This window comes from Plasmodium gonderi (assembly GCF_002157705.1).
Source record: "Plasmodium gonderi DNA, contig: Chr12, whole genome shotgun sequence".
NCBI lineage: Eukaryota > Apicomplexa > Aconoidasida > Haemosporida > Plasmodiidae > Plasmodium > Plasmodium gonderi.
Genome location: NW_021628937.1, coordinates 973,865 through 995,674, shown reverse-complemented (window position 1 = coordinate 995,674; position 21,810 = coordinate 973,865). Strand labels below are relative to the sequence as shown.

General features: G+C 30.8%; 3 protein-coding genes and 1 non-coding gene across 4 annotated transcripts; 1 reads left to right on the top strand and 3 right to left on the bottom strand.

The window, feature by feature from the left end:
- Window positions 1-212: 212 nt before the first annotated feature.
- On the bottom strand, window positions 213-7,806 carry PGO_121900 (hypothetical protein; the record flags this gene model as incomplete). The annotated part of the gene is made up of 2 exons (XM_028688981.1): window positions 213-1,822; window positions 2,121-7,806. 2 exons carry the CDS (start codon window positions 7,804-7,806, stop codon window positions 213-215), a joined length of 7,296 nt encoding a protein of 2,431 aa, XP_028544782.1.
- Window positions 7,807-14,678: 6,872 nt separating this feature from the next.
- Window positions 14,679-14,738, bottom strand: PGO_121890. Its single transcript has one exon. It is a non-coding gene; the product is annotated as a tRNA-Ser (tRNA).
- A 1,623-nt stretch (window positions 14,739-16,361) lies between these two features.
- On the top strand, window positions 16,362-18,972 carry PGO_121880 (hypothetical protein, conserved; the record flags this gene model as incomplete). Its single annotated transcript, XM_028688980.1, has 4 exons — window positions 16,362-16,712; window positions 17,053-17,358; window positions 17,539-17,680; window positions 17,945-18,972. 4 exons carry the CDS (start codon window positions 16,362-16,364, stop codon window positions 18,970-18,972), a joined length of 1,827 nt encoding a protein of 608 aa, XP_028544781.1.
- A 1,092-nt stretch (window positions 18,973-20,064) lies between these two features.
- PGO_121870 (calcium-dependent protein kinase) lies at window positions 20,065-21,789 on the bottom strand (the record flags this gene model as incomplete). Its single annotated transcript, XM_028688979.1, has 1 exon — window positions 20,065-21,789. The coding sequence occupies one exon, from the start codon at window positions 21,787-21,789 to the stop codon at window positions 20,065-20,067; it is 1,725 nt and encodes a 574-aa protein (XP_028544780.1).
- Between the last annotated feature and the right edge of the window lie 21 nt (window positions 21,790-21,810).

Sequence of the window (21,810 nt, the reverse complement as noted above, 5' to 3'; positions counted from 1 at the left end):
CCGTATACTTTTTGTTTTATATGCTATATCCATGTACCTTTTGAACTTATCAATTGATGTCTTACATTTCGGTACAGTTTAAATGGCGTAAAAATATATGTGCGTCATATGGTGTTCTATTTTTACGCATACAAAATGATGTTTTCTATGAGTCCTTCAGACCCCCTCCTCCTGTGCATATCTAGACATATAGCTTTTTTTCGTCAATTGTGCTACATAGTTGAAGTTCCAGCAGTGGTTCTTTCCATATCAACCATCGTGTCTCGGTTCGATTCATCTAGCATGCTTTCTGCATAATCATTCACTAGTGAATTGTGCTTATTTATTATTTCATTTTCACAACTGGTTGGCATATTATTGTGATAAATGGAAAAATTTGTATTGCTAAAAATATTCATTGAACCAAACTCATCGTTTGTGTTAATAGGAGGAGTACTACCACTTCCACTACCACTAGTACTACCAAAAACCTTCTTCTGTGGGTTCACTGTTTGGTTATTTCCACAAGCATGCAAAATATTTTTCACGTTTTGATTCATCATTGCATTTTCATACAAGTTGGAGGTATGCGTAGTGTTATTTGTATTCAAATTTATTCGTCTACTTGATCGTTGGTTGGAATGTATGTTTACAATCTTGTTAATACTAGATCTTGTGTTTAGACAACTTCTGTTATTGCTATTCATGTCATTTCTCACATTGTTATTCATCCTATCAATGGTGGTATTTCTTTCCCCGTTGTATTGTTCATTCATATATTTTTTTTTGGACAGCTCCTCTTTTTTTGAATTGTTTTTAAAGTAGAGATCTAAATTTTGAGCGTTGCTTGTGCGTGGGTTCATTAAATGAAAATTTTCAAATGAATATCCATCGTTCATATTGTTAAAATGCATAAAATCAACAGTGGGAGGAATATTATTAATATCTTCATATATGTTCATAGGGTTTTTTGTTCCATTTCTATTATTATTGATGTTTCGCATCATTTGTATATGAGGATGAGGATCTGAAATGTAATTCATGTTTGGTTGTATATACATCTGATCGTTTATGCCACTTAAAAATGTGTTCATCTTTTTATTTAACAGGTTCAAGTTAGATGTACACATTTCCTTTTTTGTCGATAAATTCCTATCTGTGTACGAATCCTTCGACATGTTCTTTTTCTGCATCACTTGATCTTTGTTGCATTTCCCACTGCTGCAGTTCCCACTGTTGTTGTTGCCATTGTCACACATAGGCTTCTTCCCCTTGCCATCTAACGGATTCTTCATATTATTCGCCATTTGGGTTACAACAACCTTTTCATTCTTATCAAAAGAAAATTCTCCAAGGGCAGTAGAACCACCCCGCCCTCCTCCTCCTTTTCTATTGTTGTCTCTTCCCTCCGGAGCTGCCATCTCGTCGTTCTTGCTAATTCCAAAAATTTTTTCCTGATCCTTTAACTTGTCTATGTAGTTCATAATTTGAGTAATATAAGCTTCATCTTTTTCATTAGGTTTTACAGGGAAAAGTTTTCTTTGTTTTTTCTGTTTTCTGTTTATAAACGTTAGTATATAACTTGATTTGCTATTGTCATAGTGAATGTAGCAGTTTTTGCATACTTCCTTATTTTTTTGCACATTTTTATTTAATGTTCTTATGTCCATCTTTTGGTATATTTTTCTTTTATCTAAAGATGTATATTTTGGCATTTTTTTAGAATAGGATTTTTCCAATGTGTTTTCAATGTTCCCTGAATCTTTAGCTAACATCTTATCGTTCTTTGTACAACTTATGGAACTCAATTTCCTTTTTTTATCTTTGGTCTTTGTCTGCATGTCTTTTTTGTGAGAAAAAAGGAGAGAGGTGTATTAAAGTGGAATGTAGTTATCAAAATGTTTGCCATTTTTTTTTTTTTTTTTTTTTTTTTTTTTTGTGTAATGTAAAAAAGGATGGGCGTCTATCTACTTTTATAGATGTGCTGCAACATCTATAGTTTTCGCGTTCTCTCTCTCTCGATGGTGCTTGTACGCCACTTTGTTTGTGACTGAGATTGAGGTTCTGATTGAGGTGGCTCTTTTTTTTTTTTTTTTTTTTTTTTTTTTTTTTTTTTTTTTTTTTTCCGTTTTTGACATTACTTGTACTCATTATGTCAATGATTTTTTCAATGTCTGCATTGAGGCTGTCGCTTATCATTTCATTGCTCCTCAAGACATTGGGGGGTATGCAATTTTCATTCATCAAGTATTCATCTGCATCCGTGTTTTTTAATTCTTTGTTTCGTAACATGCTGCACGAGTTTAGCATGTTCTTACAGTTGTCATACATCATTAAAATCTCTAATTCGTTCTCGTTATATTTCTGTTTACTATTTTTGTTATCCTTACTCGATGTCGTCGCGAGTTGTAATGATTCTTCCAAATCTGTTAATTCATTTTTTAATGAATCATCATTCTGTATTATTTTATGAATATCTACATATGCATTATTAGCAAAACTAAGCAAATCATGTTCCATATTTTCGCTCTTATCGCACATGGTTATCATGTTCGTTTTGCAATTCAGTAGACTTTGTTCACGAGTATTATTACTTGGTGCCTCTGTGTGTGGATTCTCCATTTCGCTCTTTACTAGATCATTTCTGTGATTTCCAACGTACATATTATTGTTTCCACTAATTTGGCTAGCTGAACCAACGTGGTTTTCCACGTACATATTATTGTTTCCACTAATCTGGCTAGCTGAACCAACGTGATTTTCGACGTAAATATTATTGTTTGCACTAATTTGGCTAGTTGAACCCGTGTGTTTTTCTACACCCACGCGTACTTTCAATTCCTCGGATGATATACTCTTACTTGGCATTTCAGACGATTCCCTGTCAGCGTGAGTAATATCGTTAGTCATCACATCCCTATTCCCTTTCCTTTGATTCGACGCGCACTCGTTCGAGTGAAAACGTTCCTCTTCCACGTTGTTACTGTTGTTATAGATGTTGCAAAGGTTGCCATAGTTGTCATAATTTCCCCGACTGTCGTAATTGCCATAGCTACCATAGCTCCCACGATTGTCGTAATTGCCATAATTTTCATAATTGCCATAATCACAATTTTCATAACTAACATAGTCACAGTTGCCATGGTTTCCATAGTTGCCACAATTTCCATAATTTTCAAAATTTCCAAAGTTTTCCAAATTTCCATAGCTCCGATATGTATTGTAGTTTGTGGGATCTACGAAGGTTCCAGGGTTTCCATCGTTTCCTATGTTCGAGAAATTAAACTGATTGTTAAAATTTATGAAATTGCTCATATTGTTCATGTTTGTCATATTGTTCATGTTTGTCATATTGTTCATGTTTGTCATATTGTTCATGTTTGTCATATTGTTCATGTTTGTCATATTGTTCATGTTTGTCATATTGTTCATGTTTGTCATATTGTTCATATTTGCCATATTGTTCATATTTTCCATATTATTCATATTTTCCATATTATTCATATTTTCCATATTGTCCATATTTGCCACATTTTCCATGTTAGATTGGCTAGTCACTATTCCTGCACAGTTCACCTTTCGTCTGCTGCTAGCATTGACTGTGGTGGTAGGAAGGTTCATTTGATACAAATTATTACTTAAGCCAATGCTCCTATCTCCACCAGAATTAGATGTACCAGTTTCACACATCTCTCCATTCTTTCTGGGTTCTGTCTGTGGACGATCTTCCAAAAGAGCTTCGACCTTTTCGTCAATATTTGATGGATGTGTATATTCCTTATCAATATCACTTCGAGTGTCATTTTCAGTAGCTCCGAATTGTTCGATGGACTCATGCATATTGTTCTCATGCATATTATTCTCATGCACATTATTCCCATGCATATTATTCCCATGCATATTATTCTCATGCATACTATTCTCATGCATACTATTCTCATGCATACTATTCACTTTAAAGTTATTTTTTTCCTGTTTTTCTACCATCCCACTTTGAAATTGGTTCTGAATGACATTATTGGCATACTCACTGCTCTTTTGATTTCCTTCATCCTCACGGTCTTCATCTTCTTTGTCTTTATAATAGTTATTTTTCCCTTTGTTTCTATCTTCTCTATTCTCATCATCCTCATCATTATCATTCGTGCCACAGTCGTTCTTTAGGTTGCTTCCATAGTTTCCACTATGACCCCTGTTATTGCTACCCGTTCCATTCGTGTAGTTATTGTTACGTTCTCCACTTTTTCCACTTCCTTCACTTTTTCCACTTCCTTCACTTCTTCCACTTCCTTCACTTCTTCCACTTTCACCACTTCTTCCACTTTTACCACTTCTTCCACTTTCACTACTCAAATTTGTACCACGGCCAATAAACCCATTATTAACACTTTTCACAACCTGAACTGGAATACCAACTTCTGGAAAAATGGAATTTTCTCCAACACGGAGTGATTGAACCCAGCTGGAACATGGGCTATCGTTACTGTTAAGACTGTTGCTTCTAGCAATATTATGATAGAATTGAGAATTCAAAACTGATTGACTCTTTTTGTATGATTCAACAAACGAACTTGTTCGCATTTTCCTCATTAGAGAGCAATCAGTTGTGTTTAAAAAAACACCATCTCTGCTTCCAGTTTTTTTGAACTCATTATTCAAGTATGCTTTATATGTGGTATTTTTTAATATATATCTTTTGTAATTATTATCATTTTTGATATCCAAACTCTGGATATATACACCGGCATTATTAACACCTTGTGGTGTGCTTCCCCAGTTTTCACCAATCTCATAATTAGGTGTTGCACTGAAGAAGTGCTTATCGTTTGTGTTGTGATTATTATCATATTTATTAACTATGCTTAAGGAGTATGTCTTGCCAGCATCTGTTCCTGATGCTCCTTCTTCTTCCACTTCTCTCTGTTCTACTTCTCCCTGTTCTACTCCTCCCTGTTCTACTTCTCCCTGTTCCACTTCTCCAGTTGGGCAAAACGCATCATCACCAGTGTTACTATGTCCATTCCTGTTTCCACTCTGAGACTTTCCAGTTGGGTGCCCTTCAATTTTATGAATATTTTTTGCTTCGTCTGTATCTGTAGAAGTGATTAGCTTTGCATCTGTTTCTCCTGGTTCTGTTCCGTTGAAAATTATCAGTTTGGTTCCATTTTTTGTATTCGTTTGAGGGTAAAAGGAAAGATTGCAATTTTTATTTTGTCTTGCATTTGTCATATTTCTTATTGGTGATAAACGACAGGAACGGTTCCTATCATTTACATCTGTCATCTGAACATCAAAGTGGTCAAAGTGGGCTTGACGATATCTATCTCGATATCCATCTCCTGACCCTGCTTCTGTCCCTGCTGATGCTCCTCCTATTTTACTGTAATTACCTCCTTCAACAATCATGTGATCATCATTTGTGCTTCTCAGACAATTTTGTCCCGTGTAACAGGTAATAATTTTTGATCCTCCAAAAAAATTCTTTTCTTTTCTTTTTTCATTCAATTTTAGGACATTTTCAAAATTATTGTTATATGTATTCAACTTTTGCTTTCCCCCAAGAAGCACATTATTATAATTTTGTGAATATTGATAATTTCCATTTTGTATATATTTATCAAACTGAGAGAAATTATTTTCTTCTCTATACAAAGGAGATGATGCACCAAATTGATCATAGCTCACCATATTATCACCACAAATTGTTTTATTTATTTTCTCTTTATTTTCCTTTAAATTTTCGTTTGCGAAAAAATTCCCTCTTCTTACTTGCTCCATATCAGTTGACTCTGTGTAACTCATATTTGATGAACTCAAGTGTACAGAACTGTTTACATTAACTTTATTATTATTGCAAGAATTTTTCAATCTTAGCATGTCTTCAGGTAGAATATTCGAATAACTGTTCAGATTTTCATTAAGTTTTTTTTTAATGTGGTGTCTATCTTCTCCATTTATGTAAGCACACTTCATAGTCACAAAATTGTTCTTCTTATCATTAATTCTTCTAACTACATCGTTTCTACTTTCATCCGTGTGACTAAAAATATGAATTACTCTCTCCTCATTCTTATTATTCAATGGGTTTATGCTATGCAGAATATCTCCGTTCACTCCTTCATGTGAGTCCTTCATGTCTTGGGAGTTGTATGTGTTGGGGTTATGCATGATTAAAAACCCATCGTCTCTGCCATCTCCACCACTTCTACCACCTCCACCACTTCTGCCATCTCCACATGGAAGAATATCCAATTTGTTCCAACTTGAGGAATAAGCTGAATACCCATTTTGTGGATTATATGTACTCCTCACTGAATGGCTACTAAAATGAGGCAATACGGACTTTCTGAAATTATCTTCATCTTTTAAATATCTTTCATTTGAGATTTTTTCCTGTGGAAATTCCCCTTGCAGAATTTTATCTTTCAAGTTGTACAGATAATTTTGTGGAAATCCATAGATGTTATTATTTTTTAAAATGTCTTCTACGATATAGTCATAATTGAGTACAATTTCATTTAACCTTTTTCTTACTATTGTTAGATCCGTTTGATCATCTGAGGGGTTCGGTGAATATTCCTCCCCATATGTGTCTACATATTCATATTTGATTCTAGAAAGTTCACAATTTTCATCGTAGAACTTGTTAAATGGAGAAAGCAGATGCATATAATAACTTATAATATTTATGTACTTAATTTTAATACTTTGAAAATTCACATTACAAAAGTTGTAGTACTTACAAATGCTTTCATCATGATTCAAATTTATTTTAAAATATTCCATATTTCTTCTTAATTTATGAATGTCATTATTACCTACCATCTGAGGGGTCATAACTGTATCTTTATACAGATCATTCTGTATATTATTCGCTTGCAAAATCACATATTTCATTAGTTCTAAAAGGACAATATGTTTTCTTAGGTTTAATTTATTTTCAGTAATTATATCTTGTATATTTTTGTTACTATCCACGCTTCTTTTTCCCATATCTCCTTTATTATTTTCATTTATAATTTCACTTGTCCTCTCCTTTCTACAAATTTGATTAATCAGAACTTCTACTGGTGCATCATAATTTCCAACTTTGTTCATGCGTGCCTTATTTTTACTGCATTCTTTTGCATGATCAAGCGGCGTTGTTTCTTCTCCTACTTGGTCTTCTACTTCATCTAACCCTTTTTCTCCTACTCCTACTTCTTCTCCTGACATGTGTACATTTCTCACGTTGCTACATTTACTATGCTGCCTTCTGCCACTCACCACTTCGTTCATATTCTTCCATAATTTTTCCTTTTCATCATTTATTATACTTTCGTTTTCTGCAATGAAATATTCAGGTTCTGCAGTGAAATATTCAGGTTCTGCAATGAAATATTCGCTTCTGCAACTTTCCCCCCTTGCAGGCTCAATTTTTACATATTGGTTTTTATCTACATATGCACAAGGTTCTGTTTGTATTTCTGCAAATTCTTTTGCAGTTTTAGAATCTACAGCACTTGTTGTTTCTCGTTCTTCAAGAATTCTCATGTTTACACATTTACTGTTACTACTGTTATGATCTTCTATGTTCAGTTTTTCACACGAGTTGTCATTACTGGATGAATATAATGATCTTTCAAACATGTTGTAAACATGAATGACTATTGATTGAATATGATTCACAAGTGTTTCATGAATATTCAGTATGTCAACATAGATGCTGTTAAAGTCTGCCTCCCCTACGTGCAGTTTCATTTTACTGCTTGTTCTATTCATGGGGTCAATTGGGATCATTTCATTTTGCAATCTACTCATTTCGCTAGAACTCGAATCGTGAATCATTTTATGACACTTTTTGTGAAATTATTGTAATTTTTCGTTTACATTTTTCTTATTCCCTTACATTTGTTATTCACAAAAATGTTTACATAACCGTTTATGCTTCCTTTGTGTCTTTAAGTTTACACGCAAGTCTATACTTTCATATAAACGGATTTTCACACTCCTGCTACGGGGTCTGCCAAAGAGTCTGCCAAAGTGTCTGTTAAAAAGTCTCCTAAAGCGTCCGTTAAAACGTCTCCTAAAACGTCTCCTAAAGCGTCCGTTAAAACGTCTCCTAAAACGTCTCCTAAAACGTCTCCTAAAACGTCTCCTAAAATGTCTCCTAAAGCGTCCGTTAAAACGTCTACTAAAACGTCTACTAAAACGTCCGTTAAAACGTCTGCTTACACTTACACCCCCCCCCTGCTTACATTCCCATTTTTTGGTTTATTTTTCACCCGATAAACCACAAAATTTTTTTTTTTCACAATTTGTGTGTCAGCATGTAGGTGTAAACGTGCCTCCGTTCTGTATGCATGTATTAGGTATGCACCTCAGCTTCTTACGTATCCACAACGGAAAAAAGGATGAAAAAGAATGTAGAAAAAATAAAATAACTTGTATTTCAATAAGCGAATATATACAGAAGGGGGTATGTGTAATGTGTGTATGTATATGCACTTCTCTATAGGGCAACAAAAATATATACATATATATATATATGGCGCACTGCTGGAAAAATGAGTGAAATAGTGAGAGAGAGAAAAAAAAAAAAAAAAAATAGAAATAACGGAATAAACCTACGAGGTGCAAAAAATGTAAAACTATCTATATTCTCCTTTTTGGATACCTCACCCCCCCCCTTTTTTTTTTTTTTTTTTTTTTTTTTTCTTCGTTTTTGTTTTTCTGGTTATAAAATAAAAATTCACATTCTCCTATTTTCACAAATTGCAATATTTAAAAAGGCATAACAAAATGGGAAGAACTATTTCTTGTCTTAATAAAATGAAGAAAAATATTATATTTTTGTATGTATATGTTATATGCATGTATATACAAAACATTAAAGCAACCACATTTGACAAATGAGAAAAGAATAGGAAAAATGTGCAAGCATTTTATTCATATCGTGTGCGTAAAATATAGCTATGTGTAGCGATTCTTCAATTTGACCTTTACCTTACGATGTGTATACATGCATACTTATATGTGCATGCTATAAGTGAATGCTATATTTTTGCATGCTATAAGTGAATTCTATATGTGCATACTATAAGTGAATTCTATATGTGCATGCTATAAGTGAATTCTATATGTGCATGCTATAAGTGAATTCTATATGTGCATACTATAAGTGAATTCTATATGTGCATGCTATAAGTGAATTCTATATGTGCATGCTATAAGTGAATTCTATATGTGCATGCTATAAGTGAATTTTATATGTGCATACTATAAGTGAATTCTATATGTGCATGCTATAAGTGAATTCTATATGTGCATGCAGTATGTGTAGATGCACATATGCATGTACATGAACACTCTGATGGTGTAAAAAATTCCGAATTTAAAAGCAAAACCTTGCTGCTTTTTCACACCATTTAAAAAATTATAAATGACTTGTGCTTTTTTCATAAACGTACGCGCTATATACAGGTAGATAGAAGTGGCTGCAATATATATGTATATATATTCCCGTGGAGCTAGTGGTACATGCACACACGTGGAAAATTTATATATATATCTGGCTAAGTATATTTAATTAGCACCAAAAAAAATGGTGGAAACACGAATAGGATTATAAAGATATGGGGCTATATACAAAATGCAAAGTAGTAACATGTGTGCATGTATAACTACAAAAACGGATGGATATTCATATAAAAACAAAGATATTTATTCACGCATAAAGGGCGTTAGAAAAGTACAAAAATATAGCTATATACACTAGGACGTGAACATATGGATATATCTATATTACCGTGGACTTTTCTTATGCACATAGGTACACACATAAGAAAGCAAACAATATAGATAATGATAAAAATTGCAAAAAAAAAAAAAAAAAAAAAAAAAAAAAAAAAATTAAAAAAAAAAAAAAAAAAAAAAAAAAAAAAAATTTTTTAATTAAAAAAAAAAAAAAAAAAATAAAAAAAAAAAAAAAATAAAAAAAAAAAAAAAAAAAAAAAAAAAAAAAAGCCTTTTAAATCAAGCTCAAATGTAAAAACAAAAATTAATTTTTTAATCTCCAACAGAAAGTAAAATATGTTGCATTTCGGAAATGTAAAAAAAAAAAAAAAATAAATATATAAAAATAAAAATGTGTATATTGTCCTAATATATTCCATATTTATGTTCAAATTCACCCACGTTATGAGGCAGATAAAAAATTCGAAAAGCGTGAGAATAAGAGAATAGAAAGCGTACACATATTTGTCTAACACATATGCAGACACACAAGTACATATATATATACAATATAAAAATGCTCATAAAAATATGTTCATATATGGATTTGAATGCAAAAGAGTGACAAACCCAGTTGACCCTCTTTTCACTACAAATAATCTCTCTACTTCTGCATTTCCTTCTTTTGTCTTTATATAAAAATAAACCCATGCGTTATAACAAAGAATTGCAAATTAATCGAAACTCATTTTTTTTTTTTTTTTTAAGCATATAGATTAATTAAAGAAGTGAAAATTGAGTGAAATGAGAGAAGAAATGCGGGGCAAAATTTAGAAAAGATAAAGTGCAAGCGATCACAAAAAAGGGGGAGAAGTAATATGTCCCTAAAATGAAAGGCAAGTGAGCTCGCAATAATGAAAGGCAAATATGTTCTCAATTATGAAAGGCAAATATGTTTGAAAATGTGAAATGCAAAAATTCGAAAAAATGAAAAAAAAAAATGCTCACGCAAATGAAAAGCAAAAACTCGAATAAGTGAAAAGTCACTTGCGCAAGTGATGGGAAAAAACTCGAAAAAATTCGAAAAAAAAATAAACAAAAAAAAAGGCATAAAATTGGAACATAAAAAAATTAAGGCTTAAAAGGTGAGTGTTAAAAAATGTTTATGGTGACTTAAAGGAAATTTCTCTTGGATACAAAAATAAATTGGTGTATAAAAATTAAAACAAAACATAATCTTTTTTTTTTTTTTTTTTTTTTGCCTTTTTTCTGCCTTTTTTCCTACCTTCTTTTCTGTCTTTCTTTCCGTTTCCTTTTCGACGTTTTTTTTTTCCGCGTTCTTTTTGGCGTTCTTTTCTGCTTTTTGCCCACACGTTTAGTATACACGTTTTTATAAATTTATTTATTTTTTTATGTGCATTGTATATGCCAAACAAAACCTATTATGAGATTTCAGAGTATTGGCAAATATTACCTGCGCGAATGTAGATAATCCCTTCTTTTTGAAAAAACATGTATTGCATGAACATTTACTTTGTGTATATATCATACACCTACTAGTATCACAGAGCACAAGGATAAAAGTATCTTGTGTCTATATGTATCCCTGTAGTGTCTGTATAAATGTGTATGCATATTTATAATATTGTTATGTAAATGGTGTAATAAAAAGGAAGCTTAAATGGATGCAACACATAAAAGCATAAAAAATGTAGAGATATAAAAAAAAAAAAAAAAAAAAAAAAATACATATATCATGAAAAACAGAGGCAATACAAATATATCTACACATTCCTGTTTGTTGTAAATTATTAAGTGATTCAAGTGTAAGGAAAAAAAGTTCATTTGAAATGGATGGAAAATATTGTATCCTTTACTTCTTCCTTCGATTGGCTTTTTTATGTACATATGTGGAAAAAAAAAAAAAAAATAAAAAAAAAAAAATTAAACCAGAGGATGGGTGTAAAAATAGATATATCCCAATGTTAACATAAAAAAAAAAAAAAAAAAAAAGAAAATTATGAACTGATTTAGTGATGAATTGATGAAGTGATTGTACAAAAGTTTTGTGAGTAGAGAAATGGAAAGGGGATAAGCTTGGAGGAAAAGAAAAAAAAAAAAAAAAAAAAAAAAAAAAAAAAATCTTAATTATGTACACATGTAAAAAAATTAAAAAAAATAAGATGAGATAAAAAAAACGATAAAATAAATAACAATAATGTAAAACCAAATGGTGCAAGAATAAAAACACATGGTCTTATAAAATATCCCTATGTGGCTTCTGTGTTTTGAGGTTGTTCATGTATATGCTCATATGCATATATAAAATCACCTGCACAGCCATACACCTACTAATTCAGAAGAATGCTGACATGCATATGTAATAGGCTTTTTTATGCAAATATACGCTTGGATTTAAAGGAAAAAATAAAAAAAAAAAAAATCGTGTAAACAACACAAGGTGGTGTGTCTGCAGATATTTTATGGTGGGGTTACACTTATAAGTTCATATGTATTTACATTTGCCACCGGTCAGGTATATATATATATATATATATATATATGTACGCGAATTTCTATACAGACATATATGTAATATGCCTATATTGAGATACACAAAAATGTAAAGTCGTCTTGAAAAAAAACAAAAATCCTTACTTAACAAAGTGGAAATGAGCTATATGCAACAAGTTCATAGGGCATAAAGAATTCAAAAAATGCATACTTACACAGGTGCCATAACTCCACTAATGCAAATTACTGAATTGTGTGTAAACAAGAATGTTTTTTATTTTATTATTTTATTTTATTTTTTTTTTTTCACAATTCATTAGGCACTAACTTTTCTGCTTATAACTATATTTACACTGCACACACGCACAACAACAAATTGCACTCACTCCACAAGGTGATTGCTTCTACATTTATATGGTTTCACGCGCGCGTGATTGCATGTGCATGCGAATGTACATACTGGTGTGTAAATGTGCATATATATATATATATATATTTATTTATTTATTTATTTATTTATTTATTTATTTATTTATTTATTTCCTTATTTATACGCCTTTGTGCATTTATCCACATTTGCACACGCGCATGGTGGCCTCCGCGTGTTAAGCAAAAGCAGAGTACTGCTATTCATTCACTAAGTGATGTTCCAATAAAAGATGTTGTTTTCGCTCTGTTGTTAGCTCCATGTTTTTGACAATACTGGCACATATATGTTTTGTCAATCTTCTATGTTAAATCAGCTAAGTCCCAAAACGTGTGTATAGTCATAGGCGTACACATGAGCATATACGTACGTACATATATATATATATATATATGTTCTTAGAGGAACTCAGTAACACCTCTCTATCCCTTAAACAATAATCACATGAACTTGAACAGTAGCAATTCCATGAACCCATAAAAACGAATATATCAATGCCTAAGCAATAGCAACTAGTGTAATTATCATTCCATTTTTCTTTCTCATTTCCACATTACCCAACGAATAATTTTATTGAATTAAAACTTTTAACATTTATTTGGAACTAACGAAATCGAAAAAAAAAAAAAAAAATTAATTAAACATACAACATAATACTCATTATTCTATTTTTTCTTCCTCGAATCCAAAGGTTAAAATTATTCAAATTGAAATGTGTGAAAATGAAAAAATTGCACCTACCAAGTTGCTCTGCTTTTTTTTATTGCAAAAAAAAAAAAAAAAAAAAAATTACACCTTGCAAGTGTGTAAAAAAGGATGCATACTGTCTGTACTTTCAGTTCAATTCCCTATTCATATCATAGAGGTGGAAATGCCCATATATACAAAATTCTACTTATATATGCTTATTTGTACATATATAAATTGTATCTACGTACGGTTCCACATTCAGAAAATCTGCCTGATGTGGATACCTGTACACATGTGTTAATATATATATATATACATATACACATACTGAATATATTGCTTATAAGGAATAGAATTCTCTTATTACAACCTTAGGGATAGGAGATATACAAATACATAAGCCATCTAATTTCACACAAAAGTATACATATTGAAAGCGACAATAATTTATATGACTATTTAGATGGATCCATCTCCATTATTAACGTTCAATTGTAGCATATATACATCTGGATGAATAAACTTTCAAATCTTACAATTTAGAGTTAATTAAAAAGTATAGAAAACGTAAGAAAAAAAAAAAAAAAAAAAAAAAAAAAAGGAAAAACGCAGGTGAAAATTCACATAGATGTTTTACGGGCTCAACAATTGAAGATGGAAGGAGGAATAATGGTGTAACAACGTATCACTAAACGAGCCTTTTAAAACATATTGTCATAAAAAAAAAAAAAAGGCATTCTTTTTTAAGATGAAGAATAATTGAAGTAGCAGCAGGATGTGCCCCTGAACATTATAAGTTTTCTACCGATTCGTGCAATTTAACCATTTTCGGAAAAAAAAAAAAAAAAAAAAAAACACAATCACATAAATTAGGGAGATTAATACCCCCAGAAGGGAATATAAATTTTAACCAAGTGATCTTATAGTTTTCTTTTCATCTTCAGACCATTATGAAAAATTAAATTGTGGCACGCAAACTTTTAGAGCATAATAATTATAGGCCGTATTTCTTACAAATGAGAAAATTACCAAAAATGCAGCTTTTTGACTATACATAAAATTCAACATGTTTTTTGATAATGTATATATATATTTTAAGTGAGTAAGTGAGAATTTAAACATTTATTGTTCGGAAGGTATAAGTAAAATGTTTTATGCGCAAACTTTTTTAAAGAGCAATTAAAAAAATTACCAAAAGTATTTTTTATCGTGTATACATAAAGGAACTCCCACATATTTTGTATGAAAAAAAATAAATATGAACACCCCCTCTGTAATAATTATTTTTCGTGCATTTAAAAGGATATTTTTTGTAAGAAAAAAAATTTATTTCGACAGCTACAGGATTCGAACCTGTGCGGGCAGAGCCCAGTTGATTTCGAGTCAACCTCCTTAACCACTCGGACAAACTGTCTCAAATTGTGTTTATCTATGAGCTCTTATCATATTAAATTATATTTAACAGAACGTGACAAGATCATCCTACAGGTAATCTAATAATAACTCACAATCTTTTTGTACTTACTTGGGTATTCATTAGAACAAGTATTAAAAAAATATTCCATTATAGAATTTTTTCTTACTCTTCATATTTTTTTTTATATAAATGTTAATAAGATCACATAAGTTTTAATGCGTCACAAATAGTAAATATAAATAAGAAAAATTTTACATTTTTCTCCTTCACGTTGTATTTGAAAGAGGGTAATATATATATATATATTCATATATAGAGTCAATAGTGTTAAGTAACTGATTTATTTTTATTTTTTTTTTACACCCAATTTGTAAGAAAGTAAAAAAAAAAAAAAAAAAAAAAAAATTTAAACACCCAAAATTGTCTGAACAGGTCATGTAAAATAATGCCTACTGTACGGAAAATGATGTTCCATTAAGACTAAATTTATTTTTATTTTAATAAAATATTTTAGAAAAAAATGTGATTCATAAATTTAACATATACCTACTGGAAACATATTCATTTATTTAAAGTTATTATGAGTTTTCATGTATATAGTTTTTAGGGTTCATTTTCATTTCATTTTCAGTTGACCAAATGTTCAATTAGGAAAAAAATGAAAGTCTGAAATTTTTTGCTTAAAGCTTCCGTAAATTATAGTGTGCATTTATTTGCGTACGTACGAACACATGTACATTCTGTGTATACTATTCATTTAGCATGTTTTTTTTTTTTTTTTTTTTTTTTCTCCTTCTCTTTAATAAAGAATGAAATATAGTTGTAATGGCACCAGAGCATGGAGACGTTATATATACAACATGGGAATAAATATGTAGATATATATGTGTATATAGCATATGTATACCTATCTGTGTTTATGTGTCTTTTTTATTCTCTCTTTATGCCTATATTACGTATGCATAATTTTGTCTAATTTTTCTTAATTTTTGGTGTATCCCCAAAAAATATACGCTCTGTAATTTGTATTTTCACAAAATGTGAAAAATGAAACTGTGCCTACCGGTGCTTGAAAATTCACATCCGCTTAGCATGAATTGAAATACACCATTGGGGAGGGAGAAGCAGGTGCAGGTTTCTTTCGTCCATGTGCATTTACATATGCAAATGGGTATATATTATTTATGTATATATATATATATATATACATGCACAAGTATATACGCACGATATTTTACATCAATGCACGAACATGTATATACACAAGGGTTAATATGGAAAAGGGTGCTCATCGAAGAGAGGGGGAATGCTGGTTGACGAAATAAAAAAAAAAAAAAAAAAAAAAAAAAAAAAAGGTACAGCCTTATCAAGTTTTGCATTTGTAGGAAATAAAAAGATGTAACGGGAAAATATTAAAAAAACGGGAAGAAAACAATCAGAATGCAAAACAAAATATATAATTAGATATGCAGAAAATTAGTCAAATAAGTAGGTAAATTAATTAAATAAACATATGAATAGTTAAAGAAAAAGACACACAACTGAAAAAGCAAGGAATCACCTCATGAGTGTGGCTTTTTTAGTTTTCCATTTTACACGCATACATTTTTTTTTCTTAAGATGTTTGACGTCAGTTCACTGATACACTTGGGAAACAGCAACTCCGTGAAAAACAGTATCGCGGGGGACCTGCACATGTACATGTCAAAAAAAAGAAAAAACGGAAAGGAGTATTCGTCCCCCTTCACACGTCTGCAGACAAATGATGCAGAAAAAAATAAGGATAATAATTCAGCTATTATACTAAACACATGTGGTGATAATTGTAACTGGCTGAAATGTTTTTGTTTCATTAAATCCAATTTATTTTATGTGTATAAAGTAAGGGGAGATTACAAGCCTTTTATAATTTTCTTGTTAGAAGGGAGTGAAGTACAAGTAATTAATTATCACCTAGCTTTAAAAAATAAGGTAATTTTTTTTTTTTTTTTTTTTTTTCCTTCTGAAAGCAGATTTTTACTGCTTGTTGAGATCTACATGTGTAATTTTTCCTATTTTTCATAATACACCTGTTGACACATTTGTGAGAAGTGGACGAGTGATGGGACACACACTACAATTTGTGCAATTTTTCTGCTGCTTTGCTCTCTCTTCCGTCCCATCTGTATACATATATATATATACATACATACGTGTTCGTATGTATGCACGTGTGTATGTTTGATAGAGGCTGTGCGAAAATATAAAGGGAGAATATAAGTAGACTCCATTATTTTGTAAAAATACATGAATTCCAAGCTTCTGTTCACAGATAATTAAAGAAACAAGAAATTTACAACTGGGAGAAAATCAAGATATCATCCACATAAAAACAGCTGCATTTGGAGCTGAACACACATACACATTTTATTCCTCTGATAAAGGAACCATAAAAAAATGGATGCGAACTCTGAATAATGCTAATTTTTCTGCTTTGAATAATAATGTCAAACTTATAAGTGAAGAAAATGGGGAAATCAGAATAAACATGGAAAATATAAAAAAACTCAGTGACATAGAATTGAAAAATAAGGATATCCAAATAGCAAGCTTGAATGAAAAAATAAACTCTTTGAAGGTATATTCAAAAGAAGAAAATAACTAAACAAACATTGCAACAAAAAGAAAGATCAACTTCATTCTTCCATTTCTGATACATTTCACCGTGTCTGAAAAAAGGAAGTTACTTGACTACCAATACATGCAAACGTAACATTTCTCAAAAAAAAAAAAAAAAAAAAAAAAAAATTCTCTGCAGGTTGACCTAGAAAATGTCAGGGCAAAGAACAAGCGTCTACAAATAGCTGCGGATGTGAATATAAAAAGTGCCGATGAATTATTGCAGAAAAAAATTTCAGAAATCGAGTTTATCCACAATGAAATGGAGACAAAAATGGATGGTAAGAATTGGTCCTGCATGGACTAGGGAAGAGAGATGAAAAGGGAGAAAAAGCATATTAAGGAGAGAGTTAAGAGACATGTAGACTATCCCTTCCTAATGTACTTTCCCCCAACAAGTGAATAAACCAGTTTAAGTGAACCATTTTTAGTTTACGTCTCCTTCGAGGGATGTGTCAACATCTCAAAAAGTTGATTCCCATGTAATTCACACACAACTGATCATGTATCGTGTACCTACGTCTATTTCATACGTACACCTGCAGAGATAGAACGGCTGAAGGAAAAGGTAAAAAATGCAACGTCCGAATGTGAGAAAAAAACAAAACTTATAAACGAATTAAAAGCAGAAAGAGACGTTCTCGAAAAGCGACTAAAGGAAATAATGAGGACGTACGAAGAAGCATGTAGAGAACCAGAAAAAATAGCATTAGTAAATTTTAATACTAATGAAAGATACCAGAAATTAGTAGTAAACCATAAACATTTGAAAGAAGACTTAAATAAAATGAATGAACGATTTTATGAATTAGAAGATGCATATAAAGATAAAGTAAAAAGAATTAAAGAGGTTGTAGAAATAGGAGACATATTTGATTATCTTCATAAATTAATTATATTATGTCAGACGAAAATAAAATTTTATGAACAATGTCATAAATATAATGAAGAAGAACAAAAAGAAATAACCAATTTAATATCTTACATGATAAAAGAAACGAAATTATCTGAGGCAAATGCAAGAGTATGCTACATTACTCATAGGTCTAAAATATTAGAAGAAAGATTACTTTATTATATTAACCGAAAACAACCATCTGATTATTTTCATTTTGCATGCACTACATTAAGGAGGTTAAGTTGGGTATTTGGAGAAATTGAAGTTTTGAAACCTATGCAAGTAGATGAAAAACATGAAGAAGAATATCCCATATATTCATACATAGATGACATGAACGTGATTCCAATGAGAGAAAAAATATATTTCAATGAAGGTTTAGAAGGAAGATCTAATTATCAAATTGTAAACGATGTTGATGTCTATTCTATACCTACCAAAATGTGTCCTTATGATGAAAAGATTCTTACAGACAACAAATATAATTACATTAAAATAAAATTAACTGATTTAAAGAAAGATTTTAATATAATCAAAAAGAAAAACAAACCACAGAACAGACATATCATATCTGACTTACAGTGGGAAGAAATTAAAAGAAATGCATACGAAAGGATGGAGAAAAATATGATCATTTTGGACATGCAAATCTGTGACACAACAATTAGATCATAAAAAAATTTTCCTTATTCCCAGGCATAAAAAAAAAAAAAAAAAAAAAAAAAAGTTACGTTTTTCTATGTTGAAGAAGGCATATTGTGGAAACACATAACCTTACTCACTCTGAATGGAACACCAGTACAAAATTTTTTAATGAAAATGGAGATATTAGCGGAACCAAAGGTACAACGTTTCGTGGGTGATCCTCTCTTACTATAGAAAAGGAACAGAAATAGCAAAAAAAAAGAAATAGAAAAAAGAAAAAAAAAAAAAAAAAAACATTTTACCCATTTCATTTTAAAAAGAAACATCCAGATATTAAGAATCTCTTAACATCCTCAAAATTGTTTTTATATTTATGTACTTTGATGCTTTTTCCCTTTCAAGTGTAAACACACACATACACACAAAAAAGGATGAATAAATGAGGACTTCACGTGCGGGGGTGCACTATCATTACTAACGTTTCTCCGCCAACACGTTAGCAGGTTTGCATGCACATGTACATATCGATACCCATATCTATGTCTATATCTGTGCCTATATATATGTCAATATCGATACCCATATCTATGTCTATATATATGTCTATATCTATATATGTGTGTGTGCGTAGGGTGGCCACATTCACAAATCTATCCGACGAATTTTTTTTTAAAAAATCCAAAAAGAAGAAAAACTTAATTAAAGTTTAAGACATTAACGAAACGATCTAACGGGCGGTTTCAAAATGGTAAAAATAAAGCAAGGTTTAGAATAGGAAGGAATGGAAAAAAAAAAAAAAAAAAAAAAAAAATTGGGAGAAGAAACGAGGGTAAGAAGAGGCGTTACACATAAATAATAGAAAAGAATGAGCTTAAAAAAAGAAATAATAGTAATGGCTATAGCAGTTATAATAGTAATAATGATAATTAATCCACGTTATTGTTGGAAGAATTGATAGGAGGGTGCATGAGAAGGAGGCCAAAATTTAACATGAATGTGTGTAAGGATTTGCAAACAAACTTGTTGTCCTAAAAATAGAGATATAAAAATACACATTTTCTCTGGCACATAAATTCCAAGGGAGAAATAGAAACATGAAAATTTTAGGGAAAAGACAAAACACTACTTAGCCCCAGTCATCATTTTGTAAAATTCATCATAATCAATATAACCATCGTTGTTTGCATCAACTTCTTTGATGAGATTCTCAATAATTTCTTTGCTGAAGGAAACCTGAACAGTACTGAAGGAAAGAATGTTATATAATTCATCTTTTGTGATAACGCCATCTCCATCCAAATCAAATACATTGAAGGCATTTCTACATATGACATCTTGCTGAAATACTGAATGATCTAGACAAGCGGCTAAGAATTCTGTGTAATCTATTAGTCCATTTCCATCTGTATCAAGTTGCTTAAGTAGAAAGTACAATTCTGTATCTAGTTCACTGTCATTAACTTTTAGACACTGAAATATTTCTGAAATTGTTAATACTCCATCTCCATTATGATCAAATGATTCAAATGTTTTTTTGAGTTTTCCAATATCTTTTTCATTTAACTGATAAGCAACACAAGTAACAGCTAACTTTTTTATTTTGCACAATTTATGAAATTCTTTAAATTTTTCAACTAATGCTCTATTTAATGTTTTATTAATGACAACATTATCACTTTTGAATTTTCGAAACCATTTATGATTTAGAACCCCTTCTACATCTATCCTGTCCTTATAGTTATAATTGAGACATTCACAGATGAGATCTTTAGCATCATCACTCACACGAGACCAATAACTTGGATCGAAAATAAATTCACCTTTTTTTACTTTTTTTAATATTTCATCATTATTTTTACCATTAAATGGAGGATATCCGCATAGTAAAATGTACATAATAACACCACTACTCCATATGTCACATCTTTTATCATATTTTCCTTTTAATATTTCGGGTGCAATGTAATATGGTGTTCCAACAACAGATTTTAAATTGTGATTGCTCATACATTTGCTTGCGAATCCCCAATCAATAATTTGAATTGGAGAATCATCAGAATTATCAACATATAAAATATTTTCAGGTTTTAAATCTCTATGCATAATATTTTTACTATGACAATAATATAAAGCAGAAAAAATTTGTTTCATAATTTTATATGCTTCATATTCTGAAAAACTACCACGTTTTACAATTTTATCGAATAATTCTCCCCCAGTACATAATTCTAATACTAGATATAATTTCTCATTATCTTCATATACTTCATATAATTTTATTATATTTGGATGATCCATTTGCTTCATGATTAAAATCTCTCTCTTTAATCTTTCTATATTGTGGATTTTTTTTTTTTCTATAATTTTTATGGCTCTTTGTTGTCCGGTTTTTTTATTAACAGCTTTAACTACACTTCCATAAGATCCCTTTCCTAATTTGTATCTATCCAGCTCGTATACATCTGTAAGTTCATCATTATTCATTAATATTATTTCTTGAACTATTTGAGATCTGTCAAAATATGGAGATAAGTTCAAATGTTGCGATAATGGATCACTACTACTACTAACACTGCATCTAGCTTTCCCTTTATTATCTTTAAATGCTTTACTATGTAGGATAATTTTATTCTTATTTTCTTCTGTTTTTTTCGACAAACATTTTGTGCACATTGTGATAATTGAGTAATCCTCATCGCTGTCTGGCACTGTGCTTTTTGTAGCTCCCTTTACCTCTTCTGTTTCTTTGTGATGGTTGCTACAATCATGAACATCCACTTTTTTATTTTTTTTTTGTGTGACTTCCTTCTGACATGCGCTTACTTCTTCTACCTTTTTTTCTTTCATCTTGGGTACGTTTTTCATTTA